Here is a 26838-nt window from a genome sequence, read left to right as displayed (position 1 = left end):
AGGGCATCCCTGCCTAGTACCCCTAGTGATTGAGAAGGCCTCAGAGTTTGAACCATTCGCTATGACAGTAGCTTCAGGAGCCTGGTAGAGAAGGCAGACCACATTTAGGAACAGGCCTTCAAATCCCATCTGCTGCAAGACCCAAAAGAGATAGTCCCATTCCACCCTATCAACGCTTTTTCAGCATCAAAACTGACAGCGAGGAAGGGGGCATCCATCTGCTGACACATTGTCATAGCTGCCAGCACCTTGCAAATGTTAGTCAAGGCATATCTCTTCCGGACAAAACCCACCTGGTCCGTGCCAACAAGGGATGGGAGTATAGCAGACAAACGATCTGCCATGATTTTGGCCAATATCTTTTGATCAAAATTTAGCAAGGAACTAGGTCGGTAGGATTCAGGTGCTAATGGATCCTTCCCCTGCTTATGGATAAGAGTAATATTAGCTGTGTTCATGTGGTCTGCAAAGGCTTCAGTTGTTGATAGAGCAGTAATGACCTTGACCAAGGGGGGCCCCACCAGGTCCGAGATACACTTATAAAATTCTGCACCACACCTGTCCGGCCCAGGCACCTTAAGGGCTTTAGCCCTCCTAATAACCAAAGTCACTTCGTTTAACATAAATGGCACATTTAGGAAGGTTTGCTGATCCTGGGTCAGGCGGGGGAGATGCAGTTGTTCACAGAAATGGGTACATGCTGCAGAATCCCAGCCCTCGGAGGTATAAAGAGTACTGTAAAAATCTCGAAAGCGGCGCAAAGGATCTGACCTGTCAAGGAGGTATAGTGGGGACAAGGAGGTATCTGACCTGTCAAGGAGTGTATAGTGGGGACATATCGAGATCCACGGGCCGTGTGAACCAAGTTAGCAAGCATCCTACCCGCTTTATTGCTATGCTGGTAAAGCTTGTACTGGTAGTACAAAAAACTCTTCCTGGCTCACTGATGTAGCAGAGTATTAAGCTCCCCCTGAATTGTTAAGTACTGTACCCTGGCACCATGAGAATTGATACTATTCAACAAGTCCTTGGCCCTATTCAATTTAGCAGTTAATGTCAGAATTCTATGATCAATAGCCTTTTTCGGTGAGCCATACAGGAGATAATATCACCCCTTAAAATAGTCTTGACAGTATACCAAAGCAAAGCCGGTGTCTCCACATGTTGGGCATTTAAAGTGGTATAATCCAACCAGCGGGCCCATAAGTACTCTTGGAATTTAACATCATTAGCTAAATAAAAAGGAAAGCGCCAACGAAAGGTGGCAGGGTGATGATTCCCAATTAGCAAATCCAAACATAGCGGAGCATGACAGAAATTATAATTTCCTCAGTCACTGCCCCCACCTGAGACAGGCTACGCGCACTGATGAGAAAGTAATCAAGGCGAGATAGAGTACCATGGGCACGAGATATGAGTAAAATCTTTCTCACCCGGATGCAGGACACGCCAAACATCCACCAAGTGCAGGGACCGCTCCAAAAAGGAGGGGCCCTTCCCAAAGCCAGTCCTTGATCCCGAGGGGGAAGCTCTGTCAAGTTGATCATCCCGTATTGTATTAAAGTCCCCTCCTAAAAGCAATTTGTATATCTCCCGGTAGAATTTAGGGCTGTAATTATTGGGGACATATATATTACACAGAATCACCCTAGTTTGTTGTACTTCAGCCAGCAAGATAATATAGCGCCCTAGGGGGTCCTTAATTATAGAATGAACCCGGAGAGGAACATGTTTATTGATCCAAATGACTACTCCCGCAGATTTAGAGGTACCAGAAGCATAATAGACCTCCCCACCCCAGCATCTACTTAACTCATCATGCTCAACATCAGTAAGATGAGTTTCTTGTAAAAATGCGATATTCGCTCGCTTGTGTTTAAGAAGAGAGTGTATCGTAGACCTTTTACTAGGTTAGTTTATCCCACATACATTCCAAGTAATTAAACCAGTGACATTACTAGAGAGATATCAAGTGTAAGCTTCTCAAAAAAGAACCAAGCAAATTCTTCGGCAGCGGAGGCCCTCCCAGCCAGGAGCTCCAGCCACACAGCACTAGATGACTGAGTGATGTACAAGTAATGAGAGGACATACCTGATGAGAAATCACAGAGTGGACCAGAAACTTACACCCCAAAACCCCAACCTTCCCAAAAACACCCCCCCCATAGCTTCGCAATCCCTTTTGCGATAGCATACCCCTGATATAACCTTGAGAACACTGCCATGCTGGCACATCCCACCCCCCACCCCAACCCCATCTGCATCTGAGTTAAATAATTAACAACGATAAAATGGTTATAGAAAACATGTCAAAAAATAAACATCATATCAGCAAGGTTACCCAGAATGACACATGAGCAGCCATGAGAAGACAAGAGAAAAAACATTGCCCACTGGAGGAATATCAATAATCATAATCCCATGAACTATGAGGGATATAAACAATTATAAACCCACATAACCTCCTACATGGTGCACATAGGACAAACTCATCAAAGAGGCTGAAAAAACATTTGACAGGCTTTAGCGGAACAGAGCTAAATGTAAACAAAATAAGGGAGGTGCATTAGGCCTAGAAGTGGCCACCACAGCATATAAGAGAACAGTAATAAAGAAAAGGGCAGGAAAGAAATATAAGGGAACAAAAAAAGATAACAGTTCATATAGTCCTTTGGCAAGCTGATAACCAGCCCCTTCAGAGACCACACACTGGATCAAAGAAAAAACAAAAAAGTATCCCCAAAAAAGGGCAATGTTATTGCTTAGACTAGAGCAGGCCCATGTATTAGGAGAAAAAACTTGGCACTACTAAGCCACTGCTAGCAAAAATCAAGGAAAACAAAAAATTATGCAGTCTCCAATCCAGAGAGCACAAAACAGAAACAAGGAAAAAAGCTACAGGCTGCCTAGGCTGTGAAGAAAAAGGCTCTTGAAGAGAATAAGAGACAGCCAGACCTTGAATCCATGTGAGCCCAGGAACACACACTGCTGAGACAAATGACCTGTCTGAAAAACTAAACAGGTTTAGATCCGGTAGTGGCAGACCCCGTCTCCTTCAATAGAGATTTGGCTTCCTGGGGCGAAGTGTACCACGACACCCCAGCATCAGTCGCCACCCGTAAACAAGCCGGGTATAGCAGAGAGGCGCGAAAACCCTGCGCTAGCAGTTGGGAGCAAATCGGAGCCATGGCCCTTCTCTGAGCCACAACCGCGGCAGAGAAATCCTGGAAAATAAGCACCCTGTGATTCTCATAATGCAATGCTCAGCCCTTCCGCATGGCTATCATGATTTCCTGCTTGTGTGCGAAGTTAAAGATTTTTGCCACCACTACTCGCGGCCTAGGGGCATCAGATTTCCGGACGCCCAGCCGGTGCGCACGTTCAATGTGCAGGCGACCATGTGCTGGGGAGAGAGAGAGCTCTTTAGTCAGCCATGATTCAAGCAGGGCAGGGAGGGTGTGATCATCAAGCGATTCAGGCAGACCCACGAAACGTAAGTTAGATCTCCTGGATCTGTTCTCCAGGTCCTCGAGTTTAGCTGAGTTTTTCTCCATCTCTGCCTCAGTGCAGCAATATCGAGCTGCGCTGTCTGGAGGCCATCTTGTGCCTCTGACACGCAGTCCTAGAGGTCTGCGAAATGGCTCTCAATTTTATTTAAGTTTGCTGAAATTTCGATGACTGCAGTAGAGATTGTTTTTAAATCGGGTCCCTGCGCCTCTAAGACCGCGGCTTTGATCTCGGCGAGCGCCAGTACGGCAATTGGTTCGCCAGGCCCGGCAGCAGCCATGACAGGGTCTGGAGAGGGAGGTATAACTTCTTTCTCCTTTTCCTTGGCCAGTTTCGCAGGGCGAGCTTGCATGCCAGGCAAAAAACAATGACAATAAGAAAAGCTATTGCCCCGAATAAATTAATTCCACTTATCTGAGTATTGTGATGCAATGTGGTGTGATGCTGGAGACCGGACGCTGAGAGTGAAGGAATCACATCCTCCTCCCTCAGTGCATCACGTGATCTCCCATGGAGCCTTTTCTAAATATTGAGGTTACATTAGCCACCCTCCAGTCTTCAGGTACAATGGATGATTTTACTGATAGGTTACAAATTTTTACTAATAGATCTGAAATTTCATTTTTTAGTTCCTTCAGAACCCTGGGGTATATACCATCCAGTCCAGGTGATTTACTACTCTTCAGTCTGTCAGTCAGGTTTACCATATCTTCTAGGTTTACCGTGATTTGGTTGAGTCCATCTGAATTATTACTCATGAAAACCTTCTCCGGAACAGGTATCTCCCCAAAATCCTCTTCAGTAAACACCAAAGCAAAGAAATCATTTAATCTTTCCGTGATGGCCTTTTCTTCTGTAAGTGCCCATTTAACCCCTCGGTCATCTAATGGTCTAACTGACTCCCTCACAGGTTTTCTGCTTTGGATGTATTTTAAAAGGTTTTTACTGTGAGTTTTTGCCTCTAAGGCCAACTTCTTTTCAAATTCTCTCTTAGCCTGTCTTATCAATGTCTTACATTAAACTTATCAACGCTTATGCTTTATCCTATTTTCTTCTGTTGGATCCTTTTTCCAATTTTTGAATGAAGATCTTTTGGCTAAAATAGCCTCTTTCACCTCCCCTATGCCGGTAATAATTTTGCCTTCCTTCCACCTATCATTAAAATCATCCATTGTACCTGAAGAATGGAGGGTGGTCAATGTAAGCTCAATATTTGAAAAGGGCTCCAGGGGTGATCTGGAAAACTATAGACCAGTGAGCCTGACTTCAATGCTGGGAAAAATAGTAGAAACTATACTAAAGATCAAAATCACAGAGCATATAGAAAGACATGTTTAATGGGACACAGGCAGCATAGATTTACCCAAGGGAAGTCTTGCCCTACAAATCTGCTTCATTTTTTTGAAGGGGTTAATAAATAATTGGATAAAGGTGTAGTGTACTTGGATTTTCAGAAGGCATTTGACAAAGTCCCTCATGAGAGGCTTCTAAGTAAACTAAAAAGTCATGGGATAGGAGACAATGTCCTTTTGTGGATTACTGTTTCGACTCTGCTTGTGAGACCTAGCCCACAAGCAGCCTCTCACCTTTCTTTTTGCTGCCAGCCAGTTCCCCGATGCTGCTGTCTTCAGCCTTTGCGGCCAGGAGGCTGCTGCCAGTGCTTCCCAACGGTCCGGACACTACCCACGTTCTGCTTCTGCATGGCGGGCCTTGCCGCCATGCCTCCATGTGGCCCTGAAGGCCGCTGACGCCTGCCTTCTTGCGGCCTGGAGGCCATGTCAGGTTCGCCACTCCAGGTGGCCCGGAGCCGCCACCTTTCAGACCTTTCATGCGACTTGGGAGCCCGACCCTGCTGCTCTCCTGCAGCCTGAGTGCCACCCCCTATACCTCTTCGCCACTACTGGAGACACTTCTCTTGCAGCCTGGAGATCGCTACCAACCCTGCCGGTTCTTCGCGGACTGGGGCCGCCCTTGATGTCCTTCTTCTCGCGGCCTGGAGGCCATAGTCAATGCCATCCTCTTTGGCAGCCAGGAGGCTGCTCCGCAACTCCTCTTCACGCGGCAGGAAGCCACCATAAATCTGCTTTTTTCGTGGCAGGGAGCAGCTGTCGTTAAGGCCTTGCTTCTCCTTCACTGCAGCATGGCCGCTCTCCAAGGTCCTGCTTCTTCCTTAGGCGCGAGGCTGCGCCTCCTCTCTCCTCTTAAAGGGTGTTGTGTCTGTCGGTCTTCGACAGTTTCGCCCCACCTACCTCTCTCTACTTGCGGCTCCTCCCACTCACCTTGGACTGATGGCCGCCATAGCATCTGCTTGCCGTCCTCTCCGGCATCCCCGGACCGGCTTTGGTGCTGCCTCCTGCCATTCTAGAAGGACTAGGGGGCATTCCATGAAGTTAGCAAGTAACACATTTAAGACTAATCAGAGAAAATTCTTTTTCACTCAACGCACAATAAAGCTCTGGAATTTGTTGCCAGAGAAGGTAGTTAGTACAGTTAGTGTAGCTGGGTTCAAAAAAGGTTTGGATAAGTTCTTGGAGGAGAAGTCCATTAATGGCTATTAATCAATTATACTTAGGGAATAGTCACTGCTATTAATTGCATCAGTAGCATGGGTTCTTCTTAGTGTTTGGGTAATTGCCAGGTTCTTGTGGCCTGGTTTTTGGCCTCTGTTGGAAACAGGATGCTGGGCTTGATGGACCCTCGGTCTGTCCCAGCATGGCAATTTCTTATGTTCTTATGTTCTTATGTACCTCTAGGGCACGCGTGCATGCCGCCCTCATCTTTAACTCTACATTGGCGCGAACCTCAGGGGCATCCCCCTGTTCTGACGTCATGACTCCAGGGTATATCTGCCTACAGTATTTGCTAGCTCGTTAAGTTAGCAACAGGACTCTTACGATCAGGATTCTTACGATCAGGATTCGTACGGATGGGATTTGCTCTCCGTTCCTAAGCTACTCTGCCACTCCAGCTCTATCTGGAACTCTTACTACCCTTCGAGGTTTCTAACAGGGTACCCGCTCCTCGGGGGTCTCTCTGCTTCTTTCAGATGCTATCAGGAAACCGGTACTCGCTCCTCGAGGGCTCATGTTCCCTGTGTCACTGCCTGCAACCTCTACCCTTCTACTTGGAAGAACTAACTTACAGTTTCCATCAGTGAGTACAGAAACCATCTCTCTCCACAGTACTGCTTCACTTGAATCAGATACTCGCTCCTCGAGGGCCTGCTCTCTGCTCTGGTACCAGACTTCTCATCTAATGGAATCTTTGCTACTGCTAGTGAGTACAACGCTACTGAGTCTCTCTGCTCTAAGGGATCAGGTACTCGCTCCTTGAGGGTCTGCTCTCCCTGTCTCGGAGCTCTCCTATTTCTACTTGGGACTCTGAATGCTAATCTTATTGTGTGCTCATATCTCTCAGTCTCTTTCCACTACAGCACTGCCTACAGAGGATCTGCTGTTCCAGCACTCTGTGAGAGGCTTGCCCAGCCAGGATCTACACCCACTACTCACTACTGCCACCTCTGGTGGTTCCATATAATGTTTAATAAAAGATTCAAATCAGTGTTTGTCTGTCCGGAGTTTAGCCTGACACTGTGGTCCCTCACGGGACTCCCCCCCCCCCCCCCCCATGGGCGTGGTCAGCTACCACAGTGTCCAATGATCCACCCAAACACCATTAACCATAACAAGGGCCAGCAGTGGGTAGTCCTCCTGGGCTCCTCCTGCTGATGTTTCAAGGTGTTTCCTCTTCAGCCCTATAAAGAGGGCCTTCCTTCATTCCAGCGTTGCCTTCACAAGGAGTTAATTCTGTGTTGGACATCTCCTGGATCCTTCATTCCAGCTCTTTGGTCCAGGAGTTTCCGATGATGTCCTTCTTCAAGGCACTCTGTTCCTTGTTGTCTTTGTCTATGGTTCCTGAACCTTCATTGTCATCTTTGTTCCTTGTCCTGGTCTGTCGACGGATCCTGTCCTCTCGTCTCTGAGTTGTCCTGATGTCCACATCTATGAGTTGTCCTGATGTCCACGACTCTGAGTTATCCTGATGTGCATGTCTCCGAGTTGTCCTGATGTCCATGTCTCTGTCCACGTCTCCAGCTGGCCATTTCCTGGGAGTAAATCTGTCCTATCCGGTGTCTGTTTCCTTGGTGGTTGGAGCCCTCTGAGGTCCCTCCATCTTCTTATGTTCTGACATCCCTCCATCCTCTGATGTCCTGACATCCCTCTGTCTCCAGATGCCATAGATGTCCAGATGTCCTGATGTCCCGAGGTACCGGTGTTCCATTTGTATCCAATGTCCTACGTTCCAGCCCTGATGTTCCGAGTCCTAAGCCTGGAGTACCTTCAGTCCTCAAACTCCGAGTTCAGCCCACTCGCCCCAGACCTCGTCTCCAGCTGACCATTTCCTGGGAGTAAATCTGTCCTATCCGATGTCCATTTCCTTGGTGGCTAGAGCCCTCTTTTGGCAGGACCTGTCTTCGAGCACTGCCCTGATTCCTTCTTTACCCTGAGCCTCAGTCCTGTGCTCGCTCTGCTCTCCGCGTGGACTGTGACCAGCCTCTTCAGGTTGTGTGGGGCGCGCCATGGGACAGGTCTAAGTCTCTGAGTTTCCTCAGTCCTGGTCCTTGTTCCTTCCAAGTTCCAAGTCTTGTCCCATCCAAGTTCCAAGTCTTTGTGTGAGTCTTCCCAAGTTCCAAGTCCTCATCGGATAATCCGGATCCTCACCTGACTCTCTAGGATCCACCTCTGTTCTTCATCTCAGTTTCCAAGTTCCAAGCCCTCGTCTGGATCCTTACTCATTCCAATCCCTCGTCTGGATCCTTCCTGTTGCGATCCCCCCTGTTGCTGTGCTACAGGAGGTCTCTTACCTTCCTCTGGAGGCCGCTCTGAAGCCTGGGCCTCGCCTGTGTTCCATCCGGGACTTGCTCCAGGACCTGAGAGGCCTAGCTGTGCCTGTGGCTTGCATGCCAGCGTTTGGACTTCCTGTTTGGCGACGCCCTTTCCTAGGGGCTGGCCCGCAGCTCTCCACCTGACTTATAGGACCAGCGGTGGGCGGTCCTGGCAAGCTCCTCCCAGGGAGTTGCCTTCTACCTCCAGTACTTAAGGACTTTCTGTTCACTTGCAAAGGGCCTTGGATCTGAGCATTACAGTCGCCTGTAACCTAGCTGATCCAGGTCCTCCATGTCTTGATGGCGCCTTGTCCTGTCTGCCTGATGTTCCTGATGTCTTCGTGTCTCGGCTTTCGGATCAGGACCTACAGTCGTCTGTATCCTTGCTGATCCAGGTCTTCCGTGATCACTTATGCTTTGATGGATCCCTGTCCAGTGTCTCTGCCTGATGTTTGTTCCTGTGCCTACCAGCCGTAAGGACTTCGGATGTGAGTATCCCAGCATCGGAGTTCCTGTTCGCCTGGAGTTTCCCTGCACCCTCCTTTCTTCAGCGTGGTCCGTGACCAGCCTTCCTGGGCTGTGTAGGGCGCGTCTGGGACGGGGTGGTCCGTGACCAGTCTAGCTGTGCTGGCTGAGTAGGGCGCCCTGATGGACAGTGCCATGTTTCCGTCCAGCCTTGTCTACAGTGTCTGCTTCAGCCCTTGCCCGGATGTCTTCCTGTCTCTGCCTTGACCTACGTCCTCGTCTGGTTCCTGAGCCTTCTGTCCTGTTGGGCCCTGGAGTGGCCAACAGGAGGGATTCGTCCCACGGGCTCTTGAGCTTCTGCCAGCCGAGGGGGCTTCGAATGTGAGTATCCCAGCATCGGAGTTCCTGCTCGCCTGGATCCTTCCTGTGTCTCGTTTCAGCCCTTGTCCTGATGTCTCCGTCTTGCTTCAGCCTGCTTCTGCCCCGTCTGATGTCTTCTGTTTAAGGACTCTGTCTGCCCTCGCCTCTGTCCGGCCTGCTGCCCATTGCCGTTCCCTGCGGCAGGTCCGAAAGGGCCGGGAACAGTCGGAGGACCGTTCATTAGTCAACTTCCCCGTGTTGGCTACCATGGGCATGCAGGTCCGGCTGAGGGTTGGACTCCCTGCTTCTGTTCCTGCCTGCCTGGCTCACCATGCCTGCTCAGCTCACCTCCCACGGTGTGGCTTGGGGCTCCTCCTTGAGTCCTGCCGTGGCCCAAGGGCTCACCACCACCCGCTTACGACGACCGCGCCCGCGCGCGCTCGTAACACTTCCTCGTTCCAGTACCATCGCCTGTCCTCAACCTCTGTCCGTCCTGCCGCATCTGCCGCTATCCAGTGGCAGGTCCGAAAGGGCTATCCAGTGGCAGGTCTGAAAGGGCTATCGCAGGGCTACCCCAGAGACCAGCATAGCATTGCTGGGTCTCTCCCGGTGCGTGCAGGTTCGGCAGAGTGGTGGGTGGGGCTGGGTGGTCAGCTAGTTCCTCCCAAGCTTGGACACTCCTTGCCTGCTGCGGCACTTCCACGGAGCTCCTCTCCACAGTTGCGCCATGGTCTATGGACACACTTCTACCCGGAATCGGGAGCACTCCTTAGCGCTTCCGCAACACATTGCGAAGGCAATGCGTCCGGTGAGCGTGTTCTAGTGTTGGGCCCATGCCTTGTTCCAGGTTCCAAGTAATTTTTTGAATTTTTGTATCCTGAACCTTCCGAGTACCCCTCGACCTGCTGGTGGTACCAGCTTTGCTGAAAAAATGTTTTTGTTACTACCTGCAGGAGGCATCTGCATCTGCTCATTACTAAGAACTTTCCCTGGGAAGCTTCCTTATAGCCTGGGCATATTTTTACAACCGGCAGGAGGCGCCTGCACCCAGGACCACTGGCTTCCAAGGTCTGCTAAAGCTTCCGGTTCCTTTTTTTCTGCTTCCACTTTGTCAAAAGGTACTTTTTTTTCCCCTAGGTATATTTTTTCTGACGACCTGCAGGGGGCGCCTGCACCCGGGCTCACTAGCCTCTTCTAAGCTGCCAAGTTCCTGGTTTTTCTTTTGGGTCCATCTCATCAAGATTTGTATTTTCCCTGGATACATTTTTCACGACCGGCAGGAGGCGCCTGCACCCAGGAGTGATTGTTTACCTCGAAATCTTGTGGTTTTCCATCAGCTTTGCTGTCTTCTTTAAGTATCAGCTTTTCACGGCTTCCAGGTCGTCAGCCTTTGGTGCCTTGCTTCCGATGATCTGCACCTATGAGCTACCATCTCATAACGGAAACTATGTGCCGGCAATTAATTAGTGTCATCACTTGATGAGGAGTAATTGCCCTACTGGGTTCCCAGCGCCACAGCCTGTTCAGGTTTCCTTTTCCGGACGACCTTCAGGAGGCGCCTGCACCCCAATTATTTACCATCGTTGACTGGGGTCTGAGTTACTTCTTCCTTACTCCTCGAGTTGAACCAACAAGGCAGTTCCACTTGTTTCGCTCAGCACTTCAAGATTCTATGGAAATCTCATGCTTATACCATCTTTCTTCATAAAGTACCTGACACGCAGTCTCGCTGTCCTGCAACTTGTACAAGTCCACCTGCGCCTTCAGTATACATCCTGTCTGAATTTTTGACCACCTCCGTTCCATGTTTTCAGCCTTGAATTTCTTGTCGTCTCAGTTCAAGTTTCAGTTCATCGACCCCTCTCTGTTATGGAAACAGACCTGGGGAGGGGATCTTTTGAGGGAGGGGGTACTGTTACGACTCTGTTTGTGAGACCTAGCCCACAAGCAGCCTCTCGCCTTTCTTTTTACTGCCAGCCAGTTCCCTGATGCCGCTGTCTTCAGCCTTTGCGGCCAGGAGGCCACTGCCAGTGCTTCCCAAGGTACTGAGACTACCCATGTTCCGCTCCTGCATTGCAGGCCTTGCTGCCGTGTCTCCATGTGGCCCTGGAGGCCGCCGCCGATGCCTACTTTCTTGCGGCCTGGAGGCCGCTGTCAGTTTCGCCACTCCTCGTGGCCCGGAGCTGCCGCAATTCAGGCATGCATGCGGCTTGGGAGCCACCACCAACCCCACTGCTCTGAGAAGCCCTCCCCCTTCACCTCTTCGCAGCCTGGAGGCCACCACCAAAGACACTTCTCTTGCGGCCTGGAGACTGCCGCCAATCCCGCCAGTTCTTTGCGTTCTGGGGCCGCCTTTGTCGTCCTTCTTCTCGCGACCTGGATGCCATAGTCAATGCCATCCTCTTCGGTGGCCAGGAGGCTGCTCCCTAGCTCCTCTTCACGCAGCAGGAAGCCGCCATCAATCTGCTTTCTTCGCAGCAGGGAGCCTCCGTCATTGGGCCTTACTTCTCCTTCACTGCACATGGCCGCTCTCCAAGGTCCTGCTTCTTCCTTAGATGTGAGGCCGCTCCTCCTCTCTCCTCTTAAAGGGCCAGCGGTGGGCAGTCCTTCTGGGCTCCTCCTATTGATGTTTCAAGGTGTTTCCTCTTCAGCCCTATAAAGAGGGCCTTCCTTCATTCCAGTGTTGCCTTAGCAAGGAGTTAGTTCTGTGTTGGACTGCTCCTGGATCCTCTGTTCCAGCTCTTTGGTCCAGAAGTCTCCAGTGATGTCCTTCTTCAAGGCACTCTGTTCCTCGTTGTCTGTCTATGGTTCCTGAACCTTCATTGTCATCTTTGTTCCTTGTCCTGGTCTCTCAATGGATCCTGTCCTCTCATCTCTGAGTTGTCCTGATGTCCACGTCTCCAAGTTGTCCTGATGTCCACGTTTCTGGATATCCATGTCTCCAGCTGACCATTTCCTGGGAGTAATCCATCCTATCCGATGCCCGTTTCCTTGGTGGCTGAAGCCCTCTGAGGTCCCTCTGTCTTCTGATGTCCTGACTTCCCTCCATCTTCTGATGTCCTGATGTCCCTCCATCCTCTGATGTCCTGACATCCCTCCGTCTCCAGATACCATAGATATCCAGATGTCCTGATGTCCCGAGGTACTGGTGATCCATTTGTATCCAATGTCCTATGTTCCAGCCCTGATGTTCCGAGTCCTAAGCCTGAAGCTCCTTAGTCCTCAACTCCGAGTTCAGCCCGCTCGCCCCAGACCATTTCCTGGAAGTAAATCCGTCCTATCCGGTGTCCGTTTCCTTGGTGGCTGGAGGCCTCTTCCAGCAGGACCTGTCTTCGAGCACTGCTCGGATTCCTTCCTTACCCTGAGCCTCAGTCCTGTGCTCACTCTGCTCTCCACATGGTCCGTGACCAGCCTCTTCAGGTAGTGTAGGGCGTGCCATGGGACAGGGTGGTCCATGACCAGTCCATGCCGGCTGCGTATGGCGCCCTGAGGGGAAGTTCCAGTCGAAGACTCTGAGTTTCCTCAGTCCTGGTCCTTGTTCCTTCCAAGTTCCAAGTTTCGTCCCATCCGAGTTCCAAGTTTTTGTGTGAGTCTTCCCAAGTTCCAAGTCCTCATCGGATAATCCGGATCCTCTCCTGACTCTCTAGAATCCACCTCTGTTCTATGTCTGAGCATCTTACTTCGGAGTTCCAAGTCTCCTCATGTGTTTGGCGAGTCTGAGTTCCAAGTTCCAAGCCCTTGTCTGGATCCTTCCTCGTTCCAAGCCCTCATCTGGATCCTTCCTCGTTCCAATACCATCTCCTGTCCTCGACCTCTGTCCTGCTGCATCTGCCGCTACCCAGTGGCAGGTTCGAAAGGGCTATCGAGTGGACGGAGGGCTATCCTAAAGACCAGCATAGCGTTGCTGGGTCTCTCCCGGTGCATGTAGGTTCGGCAGAGGTTAGGGTTCGGTAGTCAGCCAGTTTCTCCCAAGCTTGGACACTCCTTGCCTGCCGTGGCGCTTCCATGGAGCTCCTCGCCGCAGTCGCATCATGGTCTATGGACACACTTCTCCCCAGAATCGGGAGCGCGAGGGAGCGCTCCCGCAACAATTACAAACTGGTTTAAAGAATGAAAACAGAGAGTAGGTTTAAATGGTTAATTTTCTCAGTGGATAAGGGTAAATAGTGCAGTGCCTCAGAGATCTGTATTTAGATCAGTGCTTTTCAAAATATTTATAAATGATCTGGAAAGGAATACAATGAGTGAGGTAATCAAATTATTCAGAGTAGTTAAATCACGAGCAGATTGTGATAAATTGCAGGTGAACCTTGTGAGACTAGAAGATTGGGCATCCAAATGGCAGATAAAATGTAATGTGGACAAGTGCAAGGTGATGCATATAGGAAAAAAATAACCAATGCTGTAGTTACATGATGTTAGGTTCCATATTAGGAGCTACCATCTAGGCGTCATAGTGAATAGTACATTGAAATCATCAGCTCAGTGTGCTGCGGCAGTCAAAAAAGCAAACAGAATGTGAATAAAATGGAAAATGTCATAATGCCACTGTATCGCTCCATGGTGAGATCGCATCTTGAGTATTGTGTTCAATTCTTGTTGCCACATCTCAAAAAAGATATAGTTGTACTGGAGAAGATATAGAGAAGGGCGACCAAAATGAGAAAGGGGATGGAATGGCTCCCCTATGAGAAAAGGCTAAAGAGGTTAGGGTTGTTCATCCCCACCCAGCTACCAACCACAGCATTCCCTCAAATGCACTCAACATTTGTTTTATAATAAATATAGCATGTCAGTGTGTAACGTTTTCTTGTATAATTTTCAATCACTGATGTAGCCTATATTTTTTGTACAGCTTGTGCTTCGCTGTTATACATGTACAATCTGTAATACTTATATCCTATATTTACCTATAATATCTGTGATGGAGCCCCTCGGTTGCATCACTATTGACTTGGGTATCCCTATATTCATTTAGAAGCCATCTAGTATATGTGAGAAACAGGGGAGGCTCCATTCAAATGCAGCCCCTTCCACTGAGGGTGCCGGGATGGTCTGCCTCCTGGGAATTAACAAAAGCAGCTTGTAAGCTTGAGCTTTGGGGGCAGTGCACAGTTAAGTTGAAGTTAGGAGGAAGTGAGGAGTCTTTGCTTGAGTTATTTTTGCAGGCCCAGTCAGAGGAGCCAGGCAAGCCCTGCTTGGTGGTCCTGACCAGTGTCGGGAGGGATTTCCTCTTCCAGTCCACTCACTGGCTGGTTGGGATTCTCTTTCTGGGTTGTTTTTTGGGCTTTTGCAATTTTTATGCTTGGAGCTGTGTGAGATATCTGGGCCTTCTTGGACTCAGGGAATGGGGAACCCTGTGTCTGAGATGCCCAGGCATAGGGAAGGCCCGGCCCTGAAGTGGTGGTGATCCACTGCAAGGAACAACTCCGGTGTTACTATCAGTTTTTGGGATAACGAGACATTTTGCTAAAAGACCTGGAAGGAAGAGTTTTGCTGCCCCTTCTTCCTAACCTGGTAAGGCACATTGGAAGCTGCATGTTCTGTGAAAGTGACTGAGATCAAGAAGGACTGAGGAAAACTGTGAGTAATACTAAATCTGAATTATATCTGAGGAAACCTCTTTGGAGTATTCGCCCAGGGAAGAGAGATAATTGAGAATCCTGTACAGAGACTGGGTAATATATTTTTGGCCAGTTTGGAAGGGGGTTTCTCCATCCCAACAAGGAGATCCCTGATCACCTGGGGAACCTCATTAATTCAAGCCCTGGATGGTGAGTGTTCCTTTGCCCTGCGACTCAAGTAAAGAGATCCTTACACAGATAGAGCAATAAAGAACTGTAACAGTCACCTGTGGACACTAAGGAATTACTTTGAATTTTGCCATCTGTTACCCATCAGTCAAGATACTGAGTTTGGACACTCAACCCGAGTCTCCTGTCTCTAATTTCTGGTGCTCATGGCATTTACAGTGTTGAGAAAAGAGTATCCTTCCCCAAGGGAACAGAGATGACAATCAAGAATGTGTAAAAAGGTCACCCTGTCACATTGGGCCCTGGAAGTAAATCTTCCCCCCACCTACAAAGGATCCAGGAGTAAGAGGGAATGTGAGAGAGCTAGCCGGTGAGAAGTTCCAGTCCCAAAGAGAAACAAATTCTCATATGTCCCCACCCGTGCAGGATAGGCACACTGGGGTGGGGTTTCATATCTACATCTATATATAACCTGCTAATGTAATTCTATATCCGCCACATTTCTGTTTCCAATCAACTCAACTACTTATTGTAAAACTCAAATTGTGTTGTAACACATTTTGAACTTTTCTATTGAAAAAGCGTGATCTAAATAAATGACGATAATGATGATGATGATGCTGTAATAAAACTGCCAGCCTGTAAACCTCTATGTAGGCAAGCTGCACTTTACGTCAAGACTCTTAAAAGTATGTCAGTTATAAGAGAAAACTATTCTAAATGTTAAAATATGCTATTTGTAATTTTTTCAGATTTTTCCCCTCCAGGCCCATGTAATTTGAATGAATTGGATTCCAAGCCAAGGCTGCAAGCTTGTCTTACAATGAGAAGGGCAGGAGGGGGAATGAGGAGAGGGATTTTTAGAAGAAGGGCACTAGGGATCCCTCCTGCATATCACCTGGGACTTTTCTCCTCTGCTTTCAGCCCCTGATCACTCTGGTTCTGAGGTTGTGGACCTTTTAAAGGCCCTTAAGCCCAAGTGTACCTTTGGCAGTGAATCTACTAGGCCCCTGGAGGAGCTTTGAGCTCAAGCTTCAGGAGATTGGCCAACTAATATCACCAGAAAGCAACACCCAGGCATCAGTCCTGCGCTCCAGCATTGACTGTAAATCCTGCCTCAAGAAGACATTTTATTGGTTGATAATATATATCTTGTTTGATATGATACTGTAGGTCACCTTGGTGTTAATTTGGGAAAATGTCAAATAAAGTTGATGATGATGATAAGGAGGAGGTGAACTCCTAAAGGTTAGGTGCAATTTCCCACAAAAAGTGAACATTAACTGTTGTTGACAGCAGCTGTTTCATACTTACAGTTTCATGAAAACTTCTGCTGCTACAGTCCTTATAAGGTCGCCTGCTTATCACATGGCATGAGGTTTCTTGGACTTTCAGCTGTAGGTAAAAGACTGTGCCGTTGGTCCCCTAAACACCAGATGTAGAGAATCAGGTGACAGATTCACAGAGCACAAAACAGAATGATAATCATAGAGTATTATACAGGAACCCTTCCAGGGCCACCTGGTTTCTGTCCTGATAGACCCTGCTATACTGATATCGCATGCTGAAGTACAAAGTCTTTCAGACAACACAGGGTGTGCGTCCAAGATCAGAAAGGTCTCACTGACCACAAAATGTGTGTGTCCAAGATCTTGAGCAGACCATGGGGGTTCTGATAGATGCAAACCTAGCCATATGAAACCAAATTCCTTCCCTAGATGCAATGTCAGGTCAATATTAGATTCATTGCAAGCTGTAACTTTTTATTAACCTAACAGAGATAGATAACACCAGTTTGAGTGTTTGTAACAATGTAGTATCACTAATTCTTAGTGTTTTAGTGCTATAGTATTGCTATGAATATCATTGTGGATGCTCATGGAGATTATGCAAGCATTCACAGCACTGAACTATTACTACCGAGATGAATATGAACCCAAAATCTACTCAAGAAAATTTATCGAAAATTCAGTTGAAAAAACTTTGTTACAGGAATGTTATGGTTGTAATATAAATTCAGAAAACTCTTGAAATTCATAGTTAGAACATCCCAGCAATCACAGCTTGGCACCTTTCCGCACCGTCATTATATCAGTAATGATGTTCTATGACATCAACCAACAAATATTTAAAATACAGAATGGTTACATTTTATCTGTAAACTTTAGGGCCATTTTTCACTGCTAGATGTGATAAGATGGCCTCAACTAGGTTAATTTATTGACCAATATCTCTAAAAAAAATGTACCAAGCCTGATTTAAAAAAATGAAATGTAAATGTTATAAAACTCCTGTGTCCTTAGGGAAAAAAAAGGTCTCTCTGACCTTGAAACTGATGAATAAATCTGCTGGTATCAATGTGTGCCAGCCCAGAGCCTATCCTGATGCAACTTGGCATGGATTAGTCCTCAGTGCAACATTTTATCTCAGTGGAAAATTTCCATCATTGCCAGTTAGGTGAGAAATTAAGAGGTGCTACTTCCAAAACTATTGGTGTTGGCAAGATATTGAGGGAGGATTGGCTTGGTTAATTACTTGAATAGGAATAATTTCACAGGCAAATAATTTTCTCCCAGTTCAAGTTTATTTACAACAAACAAGCTTTCTTGTCTCATTTCAGAGGGACGGCTCTAAATCACGCAAGCTCTGGTACTGCACTAACTAGAACCGCCGTGTGAGTGGTTCTGAAACTAATTCTGCTTTCCTCTGTCTGCTCAGACACATGCAGTACATCCCATTGAATACATTGCATAGGTGTTATATAAAAAGTTAACAGGTACTGCAAGTGAGGCTTTCCTGCTGTGGGTTTGTAGGCCTCTCACCCAACCAGCACTGGGCGTGTAGGTGCAGCGGCACAACTGCACCATCAAAAATAAGAGACCAAAAGACACACAAAAAAGGTAATGGAGAAGGATGCTGGCTGCTGAGAATGATGGAGGAGGGGGCAATGGAGGAGGGAGGATAGAGAGGGGTACCAGGTGATGGGGAAAGGGAGGGAAGCGTGCTTTTCACACCATCTACTTTTGACCTGTCGCTGCCAGCGCTGATATGACAGCTTTGTATTGTGAGAGACATCACTTGCAGCATCACATATATGAAACATATCTTATATAAGAATAAAGCATTATTTAACCATGAGGAGTGTCAGACTGGGTGGACTATAGGTGCACAAAAGTCTTCTGATATAAGCCAGTTTCCTGGCTTATATCAGTGTAAGAGCTCTGCTCTGAACTTCATTTAAATAAATGTTTGCTGACATGCACAAACATGAGTGAAGAAGAATTGTGAGTGAAGGGTAAAACATATACCATTTAGGGTTCAAAAATTAAAGAAAATGAAATTAAAGCAGATGGATTAAGTCTTCTGGGATCTTGCTGTATTTCGTTCATGTTCCCTGTTGTTTATTTTACATCTCAGATTCCTTCTTCCCCAGCTTCCACCATTGCTAATACTGCAGCCTCCATCTTAGCTTTGTGACATGGCCAGCATTCAAGGGATTATAACAGAGCTGCCCTGGGAACTTTGTACAACATTCTCACAAGGGAATAGATACAAACTACGAGGAGTAGCATAGTGCTTAGAGCAATGGGCTGAGAAATAGGGAAGCCAGGGTTCAAATCTCACTGATACTCCTGGTGACCTTGGGCAAGTCATGTCTACCTCCATTGCCTCAAGGACAAACTTAAGGTCAGGTTTACTAAGGCTTTTTCTCCCATTCGGTTTCTTTGGGGAAAAAGCTTAGTAAATGATTGTGATCCCTCTGGGGACAGAGAAAAATACTGTACCTGAATGTAACTCACTTTGAGCTACCAAGGAAAAGGCATGAGCTGAACGCAGTGGCCCTGGTGAACTAGGAGCTGCTGGCTGCAATGTTCTTCTGGTTCCCTGGACTTCTTTCCTAAACTTAGATGCTGATGTAGAAAGCCACGAACAAATGCAATTTTGTGCTTTAAAAAGGCAAATAACATGTGTAATCATGTCTGCTAAATTTTGCATTCACTATTTGCTGATGTTAATGTGCAAACCTATGTGTTTGCAAAGTTTTTACAAACTATGCCAAATTTCTAATTTATACGCCCCAATGTTCTGAGGGATGGTGATGTATAATTATTGGAAACTCAATAAACAAATACACGGAAGGAAAAAAAACTATGCCAAATTTGCTAATGGGCATGGCAATCATGTAAATGAGCTCACTGGCAATTCTGCAATTGCAAAATGTTGTCCACAAAATTTCAGAACAGCAGAAGTTTGTGTAAAATTTAATTGCACCTTGGAGAGATGTAGTTCTCTCTTATTTTTTTTTTTTTTAATGAAAAAGGCTGAGATTTTGTGCTGAGGTTTTTGCAAGAATAATTGCCACAGATGTGCATTATTTAAATGAGCCAGCACAGTGAGAAAAATGGTGCCAGCTCATTTCTGCGCATTCCCTCTTGGCTTAGTTCATTGGGGTCTTAATCTTGCACTCTTAAGCACTGAGAAGTGCGTCTCAAGATAACCTACAACAGCATCAGTACTTCTTAGGTTAGGTAAAATGGTAACTCGCTTGTTTTTTAGCTTCCTTCTCTGGTCATACTACCAAATTACCTTCCTTTTTTCCTCTCATATTTTCCCTCTTTATTTTCTTTTTTGCAAGTTTCTCTGAAGAATAAGAGGTATGCACTTTTTTTATGGATAAACCCCCTATTTTTAAAAATTGTCTTCCCTGGGTCCAGTCTGCAGCTTCAGTTTGTACTGTGTTCATGCTTTGCAAGGATCAATGTCACATTACATACTACTGCATGGGTGAAGATCCATCTGGCGGCTGTCCATGCTGTATTTTTACTTTATCTGTAGCCTGGTAACGATCAGCATAGCACTGCCCCAATTCTCTTAGATTCATATGGATGCACAGCTATGTAGGCACAGCTTGCAGAAACTTTAAAACTAAGATCATAAACCCAAGCCCTGAATCTTTTAAGTGCGTAGCAACAACAGCAGCGGTTCTCAATCCAGTCCTTGGGACACACTCAGTCTATCGGGTTTACAGGATCGCCACAATGAATATGCATGAGATAGATTTGCATCATTACCTATCTATCTCATGCATATTCATTGTGGATATCCTCTATTGGAATGAAATACCCATAAGAAAGAAAAGCAAGCAATCTTAGTGATCTTGTGTGCATTAACTGCCAGAAGGATTATCAGAAATAGATTTCATGCTGCATCAATTAATATTCAGTTTGAAACAGCAGGAAAATTGAAAGAGCACCATGAGAATAATGACTGGCTAGCATGTAATAGTGTGGCTTCTATTACAAAAGGGGTTTTGCCATTATGCAACCTTGGAAGCATAGTATTATAGATAGAAAGCTAGATTCAGAGATGCAAGTATGTTATTAATACTTCATATAGAAGAGAGCCAGAAATGTATATTTTTAGGATTCTCATGACAAGTTTATCAGAAAGGAATCAATGCGCATCTCTGCTAAATGCACACTGTGTCAAATATCAAGCATGCGCTTTAATGATGAACCAGCTATGGCTGAGAATGGAAGCATTCAGTGTGTGTTCCCTGTGTCCGGAAGCCTGCGCCAGCAGCTTTTGAAATTGGGTACTTTTTCACTTTAGCATATCCCGTAACAAAACTTCAAACCATACTTGTGAAAGCTGCTAACAGTGACATTTACCACGTGTTGTTCATGCGCATCGGTGATACGGGTCAGGCTGGACACGTAACCCTCCGTTCGGATGGAATTTATCTCATTGAGAGCAAGAACTGCAGCCTCCTTCACCAAGGAGTCGTTGCAAGAGGCAGATAGCTGGACAGGTTTGGGTTCGTTGGGAAGATGCAATGAGCAGCATAGCCGCAGGCATGCTAGAAGTAGAAGAAGGAGCTTCATCCTTGAAGGAAGGAAGGAAGACAAAGTCGAATGGACTTGGGCTGCGATACACTAGTGAGCTTAGCCCAATCTGCAAAAATTTTGACTTCTGCCTCTGTATATATGGTATTGAACTTCTGAAATTTCACTTTACATTTGCACATTGCCCATCACCTTTCGATCTTTAAACAAATCAGCAAATACAAAGTAAATCATTAAGAGACAATGCCATGTTCATGCTGCAATGGTCTTCACTATTTTTCAAGAGGGGGCCATTATGGATCCAATGAGGCTGGAGATGGACCCAGAAAATCTTCCCACGCAGGGGCAGGGGGTCAATGATACACCCAACCAGTACAGACCAATGATACCCTGTCCCCACCGATTTCTTTCTCAAATTCTCCCCACACTGTCCTACCAGTCTGTCCCTCTCAATCTCCAACCATCTCACTCTCAACCCCTCACCCTGTCCCAGCAGGCTCTCTCTCCTCCTCTTCCCCAGCTTGTCCCCAGAGACCCACTTATGATCTCTGGGGTTATGAAACCCCTGTTGCTTATTTCTGCAGACCACAGACATCCTGACTTGTTTGGCTTCAGTTAGATCCATTTCTCAACCATGCTACCAACTGAGGTTCTGAGCAGGCTGCCAAAAGATAAGCAGGTGCTGGCAGTGAGTGCATAGTTTGCTTCTTTCCACATGGCTCCTGAAGCTCCCTTTTTTCACAATGCCAGCTAGCTACACCATTATCTCCTCTTTCTTTCGGCTCTACAAGCTGGTAAGAGACTTCAATTCTGCCAGCATAGGCCAATGATGTTGCCTTTGGTAAAAAAAAAAAAAAACAAAAAACTATGAGTGGGACCCATGCTCTGGGTTTGTATTAGCTGTCACTGGCTTGCATACCTTACAATGAGGATCACTGGTATAGCAGGAGAGAAATTTTCTGAAACCACATCCTGTCATCTGTGTTTGTGATATTTTATTTCCAACCACAATTTTAAAAAAAAATTGCTTATTATTTTCACCTATATTTCTGGGGAATTAAAAAAAATCTGCTGGATTATGAGAATACTGTTATATTTCAGGGGAGAATATGTGATGTGGTAAAGATTTTCACCAGTTAGATCTTGGCTGATTTATAGGCAATCAGCATCATCACATAAGTCTCCAACACAAAACATGTTCCCCCTGGAATCATGAATGGGTTTGAGATTTCAACAACGCTTGCAATATCTCAGGCCTGCTATGTTTAATATCCTGGAATGACTTTTATGTCCTGTGTCAGCAAGTGCATCTTTCCTGAAGAAACCTGGATTTTTTTTCAGGTTGTTGCAAAGCATTTTATTACAGCAAAAGAGCTAGCCTCTGAAGAAGAGGACTACTTGATGTCAGAAGCTCATGCACATCATTTTCAGGATAATCCTTATGATGATTCTTATTTGAGGAGGACCCGAGATGGCCAAAGCCCCTGAAAGGAGCAAGAGGAGCTACATAACCAAGCACCTCAGGTACTGGAATATAGAAGGCATGGTCTCCTGTATACAGCAGCCACCTTTCCCTCAGATTGAGCCCTCAGGTACTGATGGCCACTAGGACTTTGGCTGCACAAGGCCAGTGCCAGAGTCTGAATTACCCATGACAGCCGAACATAGCCAAAAGAAGAACACACTTCAGGGAAGATCGCTTTGAAAGGAAGGCTGGGCCACAACTACCGCTGGAGCCTGGGACAAAGAGGGTTCAAGAAAGAGTCTAGAACTAGAGAGAAAAAAGGCTACCACAGGAATCACTGGAAGCACAAGGCAAATGCTGGGATAGTATGGGATCAGGCTCTGGCCAAGAAGTAGACAAAGTCAACAGTATACATAATAAACCAGGAAATAAGATGAGAGGACAAACTGAAGAGTAGTAAATCACCTGGACCGGATGGCCCCAGGGTTCTGAAAGAACTAAAAAATGAAATTTCAGACCAATTAATTTGTAAACTATCATTAAAATCATCCATTCTACCTGAAGATTGGAAGATGGCCAATGTAACCCCCAATATTTAAAAAGAGATCCAGGAGTGATCCAGGAAACTACAGACCGTGAGCCTGACTTCAGTGCCAGGAAAAATCGTGGAAATGGTTATAAAGAATAAAATCACAGAACATTTAGATAGACATGGTTTGATTGGACACAGCAAACATGGATTTACCGAAGGGTAGTCTTGCCTCACAAATCTACATTTTTTTGAAGGGGTGAATAAACACGTGGACAAAGGTGAACTGGTAGATGTGGTGTATTTGGATTTTCAGAAGGTATTCGACAAAGTACCACAAGAGAGGCTTCTAAGAAAACTAAAAGTCATGGGATAGGAGGCGATGTCCTTTTGTGGATTGCAAGCTGGTTAAAAGACAGGAAACAGAGAGTAGGATTAAATGGCCTGTTTTCTTAGTGGAAAAAGAGAAACAGTGGAGTGCCTCAGGGATCTGTACTTGGACTGGTGCTTTTTAATATATTTATAAATGATCTGGAAATGGGTATGATGAGTAAGGTGTTCAAATTTGCAGATGATACAAAATTATGCAGAGTAGTTAAATCTCAAGCGGATTGTGATGAATTGCAAGACGATCTTGCGAGACTGGAAGATTGAGCTTCCAATAGGCAGATGAAATTTAATATGGACAAGTGCAAAATGTTGCATACGGGAAAAATAATCCTTGCTGTAGTTACACAATGTTAAGTTCTATCTTAGGAGTTATCACCCAGGAAAGAGATCTAGGCATCATAGTAGATAATACACTGAAATTGTCGGCCCAGTGTGCTGTGGCGATCAAAAAAGCAAACAGAATGTTAGGAATTATTAAGAAGGAAATGGAAAATAAAATGGAAAATGTCATAATGCTTCTGTATCGTTCCATGGTGAGACCTAATACTGTGTGCAGTTCTGGTCACTGCATCTCAAAAAGGATATAGCTGCACTGGAGAAAGTGCAAAGAAGGTCAACCAAAATGATAAGGGGCATGGAACGGCTGTCCTGTGAGGAAAGGCTAAAGAAGCTAGGGCTGTTCAGTTTGAAGAAGAGACGACTGAGGGGGAAATGATAGAATTCTGCAAAATCATGAAAGGACTTGAACAAGTTAATGTACATCACTTATTTACTCTCTCAGATAATAGAAGGACCAGGGGGCACTCAATGAAGTTAGCATGTAGCTCATTTAAAACAAATTGACGAAAATTCTTTTTCACTCAGCGCATAGTTAAGTTCTGAAATTCATTGCCAGAGGATATGGTTACAGCAGTTGGTGTAACTGGGTTTAAAAAAAGATTTGGTAAAGTTCTAGAGGATAAATCCATAAACTGCAATGACGGTAATTAATAAGTAATAGTAGCTTGTGATCTATCTAATGTTTGGGTACTTGCCAGGTACTTGTGACTTGGATTGGCCACTGTTAGAAGCATGATACTGGGCTTGATGGACCCTTTGTTGATCCAATATGGCATATTTTATGTTCTTATGTTTTAATTAAAATAAGTCACAAATGTTTTCTAATATTTCTCAAACACCAAATATTTCAAACAGCAGACATATGAAATAACATCCAAAACTTTTAAATAGGATTAAAAATTTTCAGCTCTCCATACTGGGATCTTTTAAGAACATAAGAACATGCTATACTGGGTCAGACCAAGGGTCCATCAGGCCCAGCATCCTGTTTCCAATAGTTGCCAATCCAGGCCATACGAACCTGGCAAGTACCCAGAAACCTGTTCATTGTAAAACAAGACTTTGTCTCTGTTATTTTTTGCTGGTTGTAATGTAAACCGAAGTGATAATTAATCTTGTTAATTGAACCTCGGTATATAAAATGTTATAAATAAATAAATAAATAAACTAAGTCTATTCCATGTTACTGTTGCTAGAAATAGCAGTGGCTATTTTCTAAATCAACTTAAGTAATAGCAGGTAATGGATTTCTCCTCCAAGAACGTATCCAATATTTTTTTAAATACAGCTACACTAACTGCACTAACCACATCCTCTGGCAACAAATTCCAGAGTTTAATTGTGTGTTGAGTGAAAAAGTACTTTCTCCGATTAGTTTTAAATGTGCCACAAGCTAACTTCATGGAGTGCCCCCTAGTCTTTCTATTATCTGAAAGAGTAAATAACCGATTCACATCCACCTGTTCTAGACCTCTCATGATTTTAAACACCTCTATCATACCCCCCCCCCCTCAGCTGTCTCTTCTCAAAGCTAAAAAGTCCTAACCTCTTTAGTCTTTCCTCATAGGGGAGCTGTTCCATTCCCCTTATCATTTTGGTCGCCCTTCTCTGCACCTTCTCCATCGCAACTATATCTTCTTTGAGATGCGGCGACCAGAATTGTACACAGTATTCCAGTCACCCACAGATTGTTATGGATTGGGAGAGGGGAACTCACAGTCTGTATCCTCTCTCTCCCCCCCCCCCCCCCCCCCCCTCAACATACACACATGCCCTGTCACCAGGGCCGGTGGAAGCACTAGGCGAACTAGGCCCGGGCCTAGGGCGCCGAGCATTAGGGGGCGCTGAGCCGCTGATGGCCGACATGAAGTCTCATGCGGCCGCCGATGGACCTCATCCCACTGGTGGCTGAGCAGTGAACTACTGCTGTACTGTGTGCCGGATACACACAGCAAGAAGATCAGCAGGGTCGTGGTGGAGCTCACGTCACCACGGTCCAAAGAAAAAGATCTCGTCTAAAAGTGCAGGTGCTCCTCCTCTTTCCTGCCGGCGTGGCCCTGGAAGAAAAATGTTGCCGGAGCCACATGGGCAGAAAGGGAGGAGGAGCATCAACCGCGTGCAGAAGAGGAGCAGCGCTTAATGGGCCGCCGCAAATCCCAAGTCGCAGCAGCCTGAGAAGAGGAGGAGGCCCGGTAGCAGGGCAGCCACCGCAGATCCCACATTGCGGGTGGCCCGAGAAGATCAGGGCCGCTGCAGAGCCCATCCTGAGGCAACCCATGAAGAGGAGGCCCAGAGGTGAGAGAGAGGCTGAGGTCCTGTAGAGTGTGTATGTGTGCGTGTATGAGATGAATTGAGAGATTGTGTGTGAGAGTGAGTTGAGAGACTGTGTGTGGGAGTGAGGACCTGGTTGTTTGCAGAGACAGCATGTGAGAGCCTCTGTGTGTGTGTGTGTGTGTGAGAGAGAGAGAGAGAGACAGCATGTGACAGTGAGAGCCTGTGCTTGAGCAAGACAGCATGTGTGAGAGAGACAGCATGTTCTAGTGAGAGACTGTGTGTATGAATGATTGTATGAAAGAAAGCATGTGAGAGGGTGTGAATGTGTGAGAGAGAGAAAGCATGTGAGAATGAGAACCTGACTGTGTGTTTGTTACGACTGTCGCTGCCCGACGTCTCCACTCCGCCCACCTTACCTTTTTTGTGACTCCTCCCGTGGTTAATGGACGTCTGGCTGCCACGGCATCTGCCTGCCGTCCTCTCCGGTCCGGCTTGGGCGCTGCATCCTGCCATATTGTCCAGGTACCATAGGGTAGGGATGTGAATCGTTTTTGAATGATTAAAATTATCGTCCGATAATTTTAAAATCGTCCAAAATCGTTAGAGTGCACGATACAATACAAATGCCCACGATTTATCGTCAGGGGCATTTGTATTGTATCGTTAAATAGGGGGTGGGAAAACCGGCACACCAAAAAAACCCTAACACCCACCCCGAACCTTTAAAACAAACCCCCACCCTCCCGAACCCCCCCAAAATGTTTTAAATGACCTGGGGTCCCGGCGCGATGATCCCGGCGCGATGTCCCGCTCTCTGCCCACGGCTGCTGTGAAGAGAAATGGCGCCGGTGGCCCTTTGCCCTTATCATGTGACAGGGCAAAGGTAGCGCCGGCGCCATTTTGATTCCTAGCTCCCGACGTCACGCGTCCAGGAGATCGCTCCCGGACCCCCGCTGGACCCCCAGGGACTTTTGGCCAGCTTGGGGGGGCCTCCTGACCCCCACAAGACTTGCCAAAAGTCCAGC

At 46.5% G+C, this 26838-nt stretch overlaps 1 protein-coding gene across 2 annotated transcripts in view; it reads right to left on the bottom strand.

The window, feature by feature from the left end:
* The window catches only part of LOC115099386 (fetuin-B-like), a 108158-nt gene extending 87217 nt beyond the window's left edge, over positions 1–20941 (bottom strand). For both annotated transcript variants that reach the window (XM_029616995.1, XM_029616997.1), the window contains exons 1-2: positions 20643–20941; positions 16285–16395 (exon numbers count right to left, since the gene is read on the bottom strand). In XM_029616995.1, coding sequence (XP_029472855.1) covers positions 16285–16395; positions 20643–20855 — 324 coding nt within the window. In that variant the 5' untranslated portion in view covers positions 20856–20941. The remainder of the gene's footprint in view (positions 1–16284; positions 16396–20642) is intronic.
* Between the last annotated feature and the right edge of the window lie 5897 nt (positions 20942–26838).

Source organism: Rhinatrema bivittatum, chromosome 9, assembly GCF_901001135.1.
Source record: "Rhinatrema bivittatum chromosome 9, aRhiBiv1.1, whole genome shotgun sequence".
In the NCBI taxonomy this organism is placed as follows: domain Eukaryota; kingdom Metazoa; phylum Chordata; class Amphibia; order Gymnophiona; family Rhinatrematidae; genus Rhinatrema; species Rhinatrema bivittatum.
The sequence above is the reverse complement of the archived record's forward strand: the minus strand, read 5'-3'. Positions and strand labels throughout refer to the sequence as shown.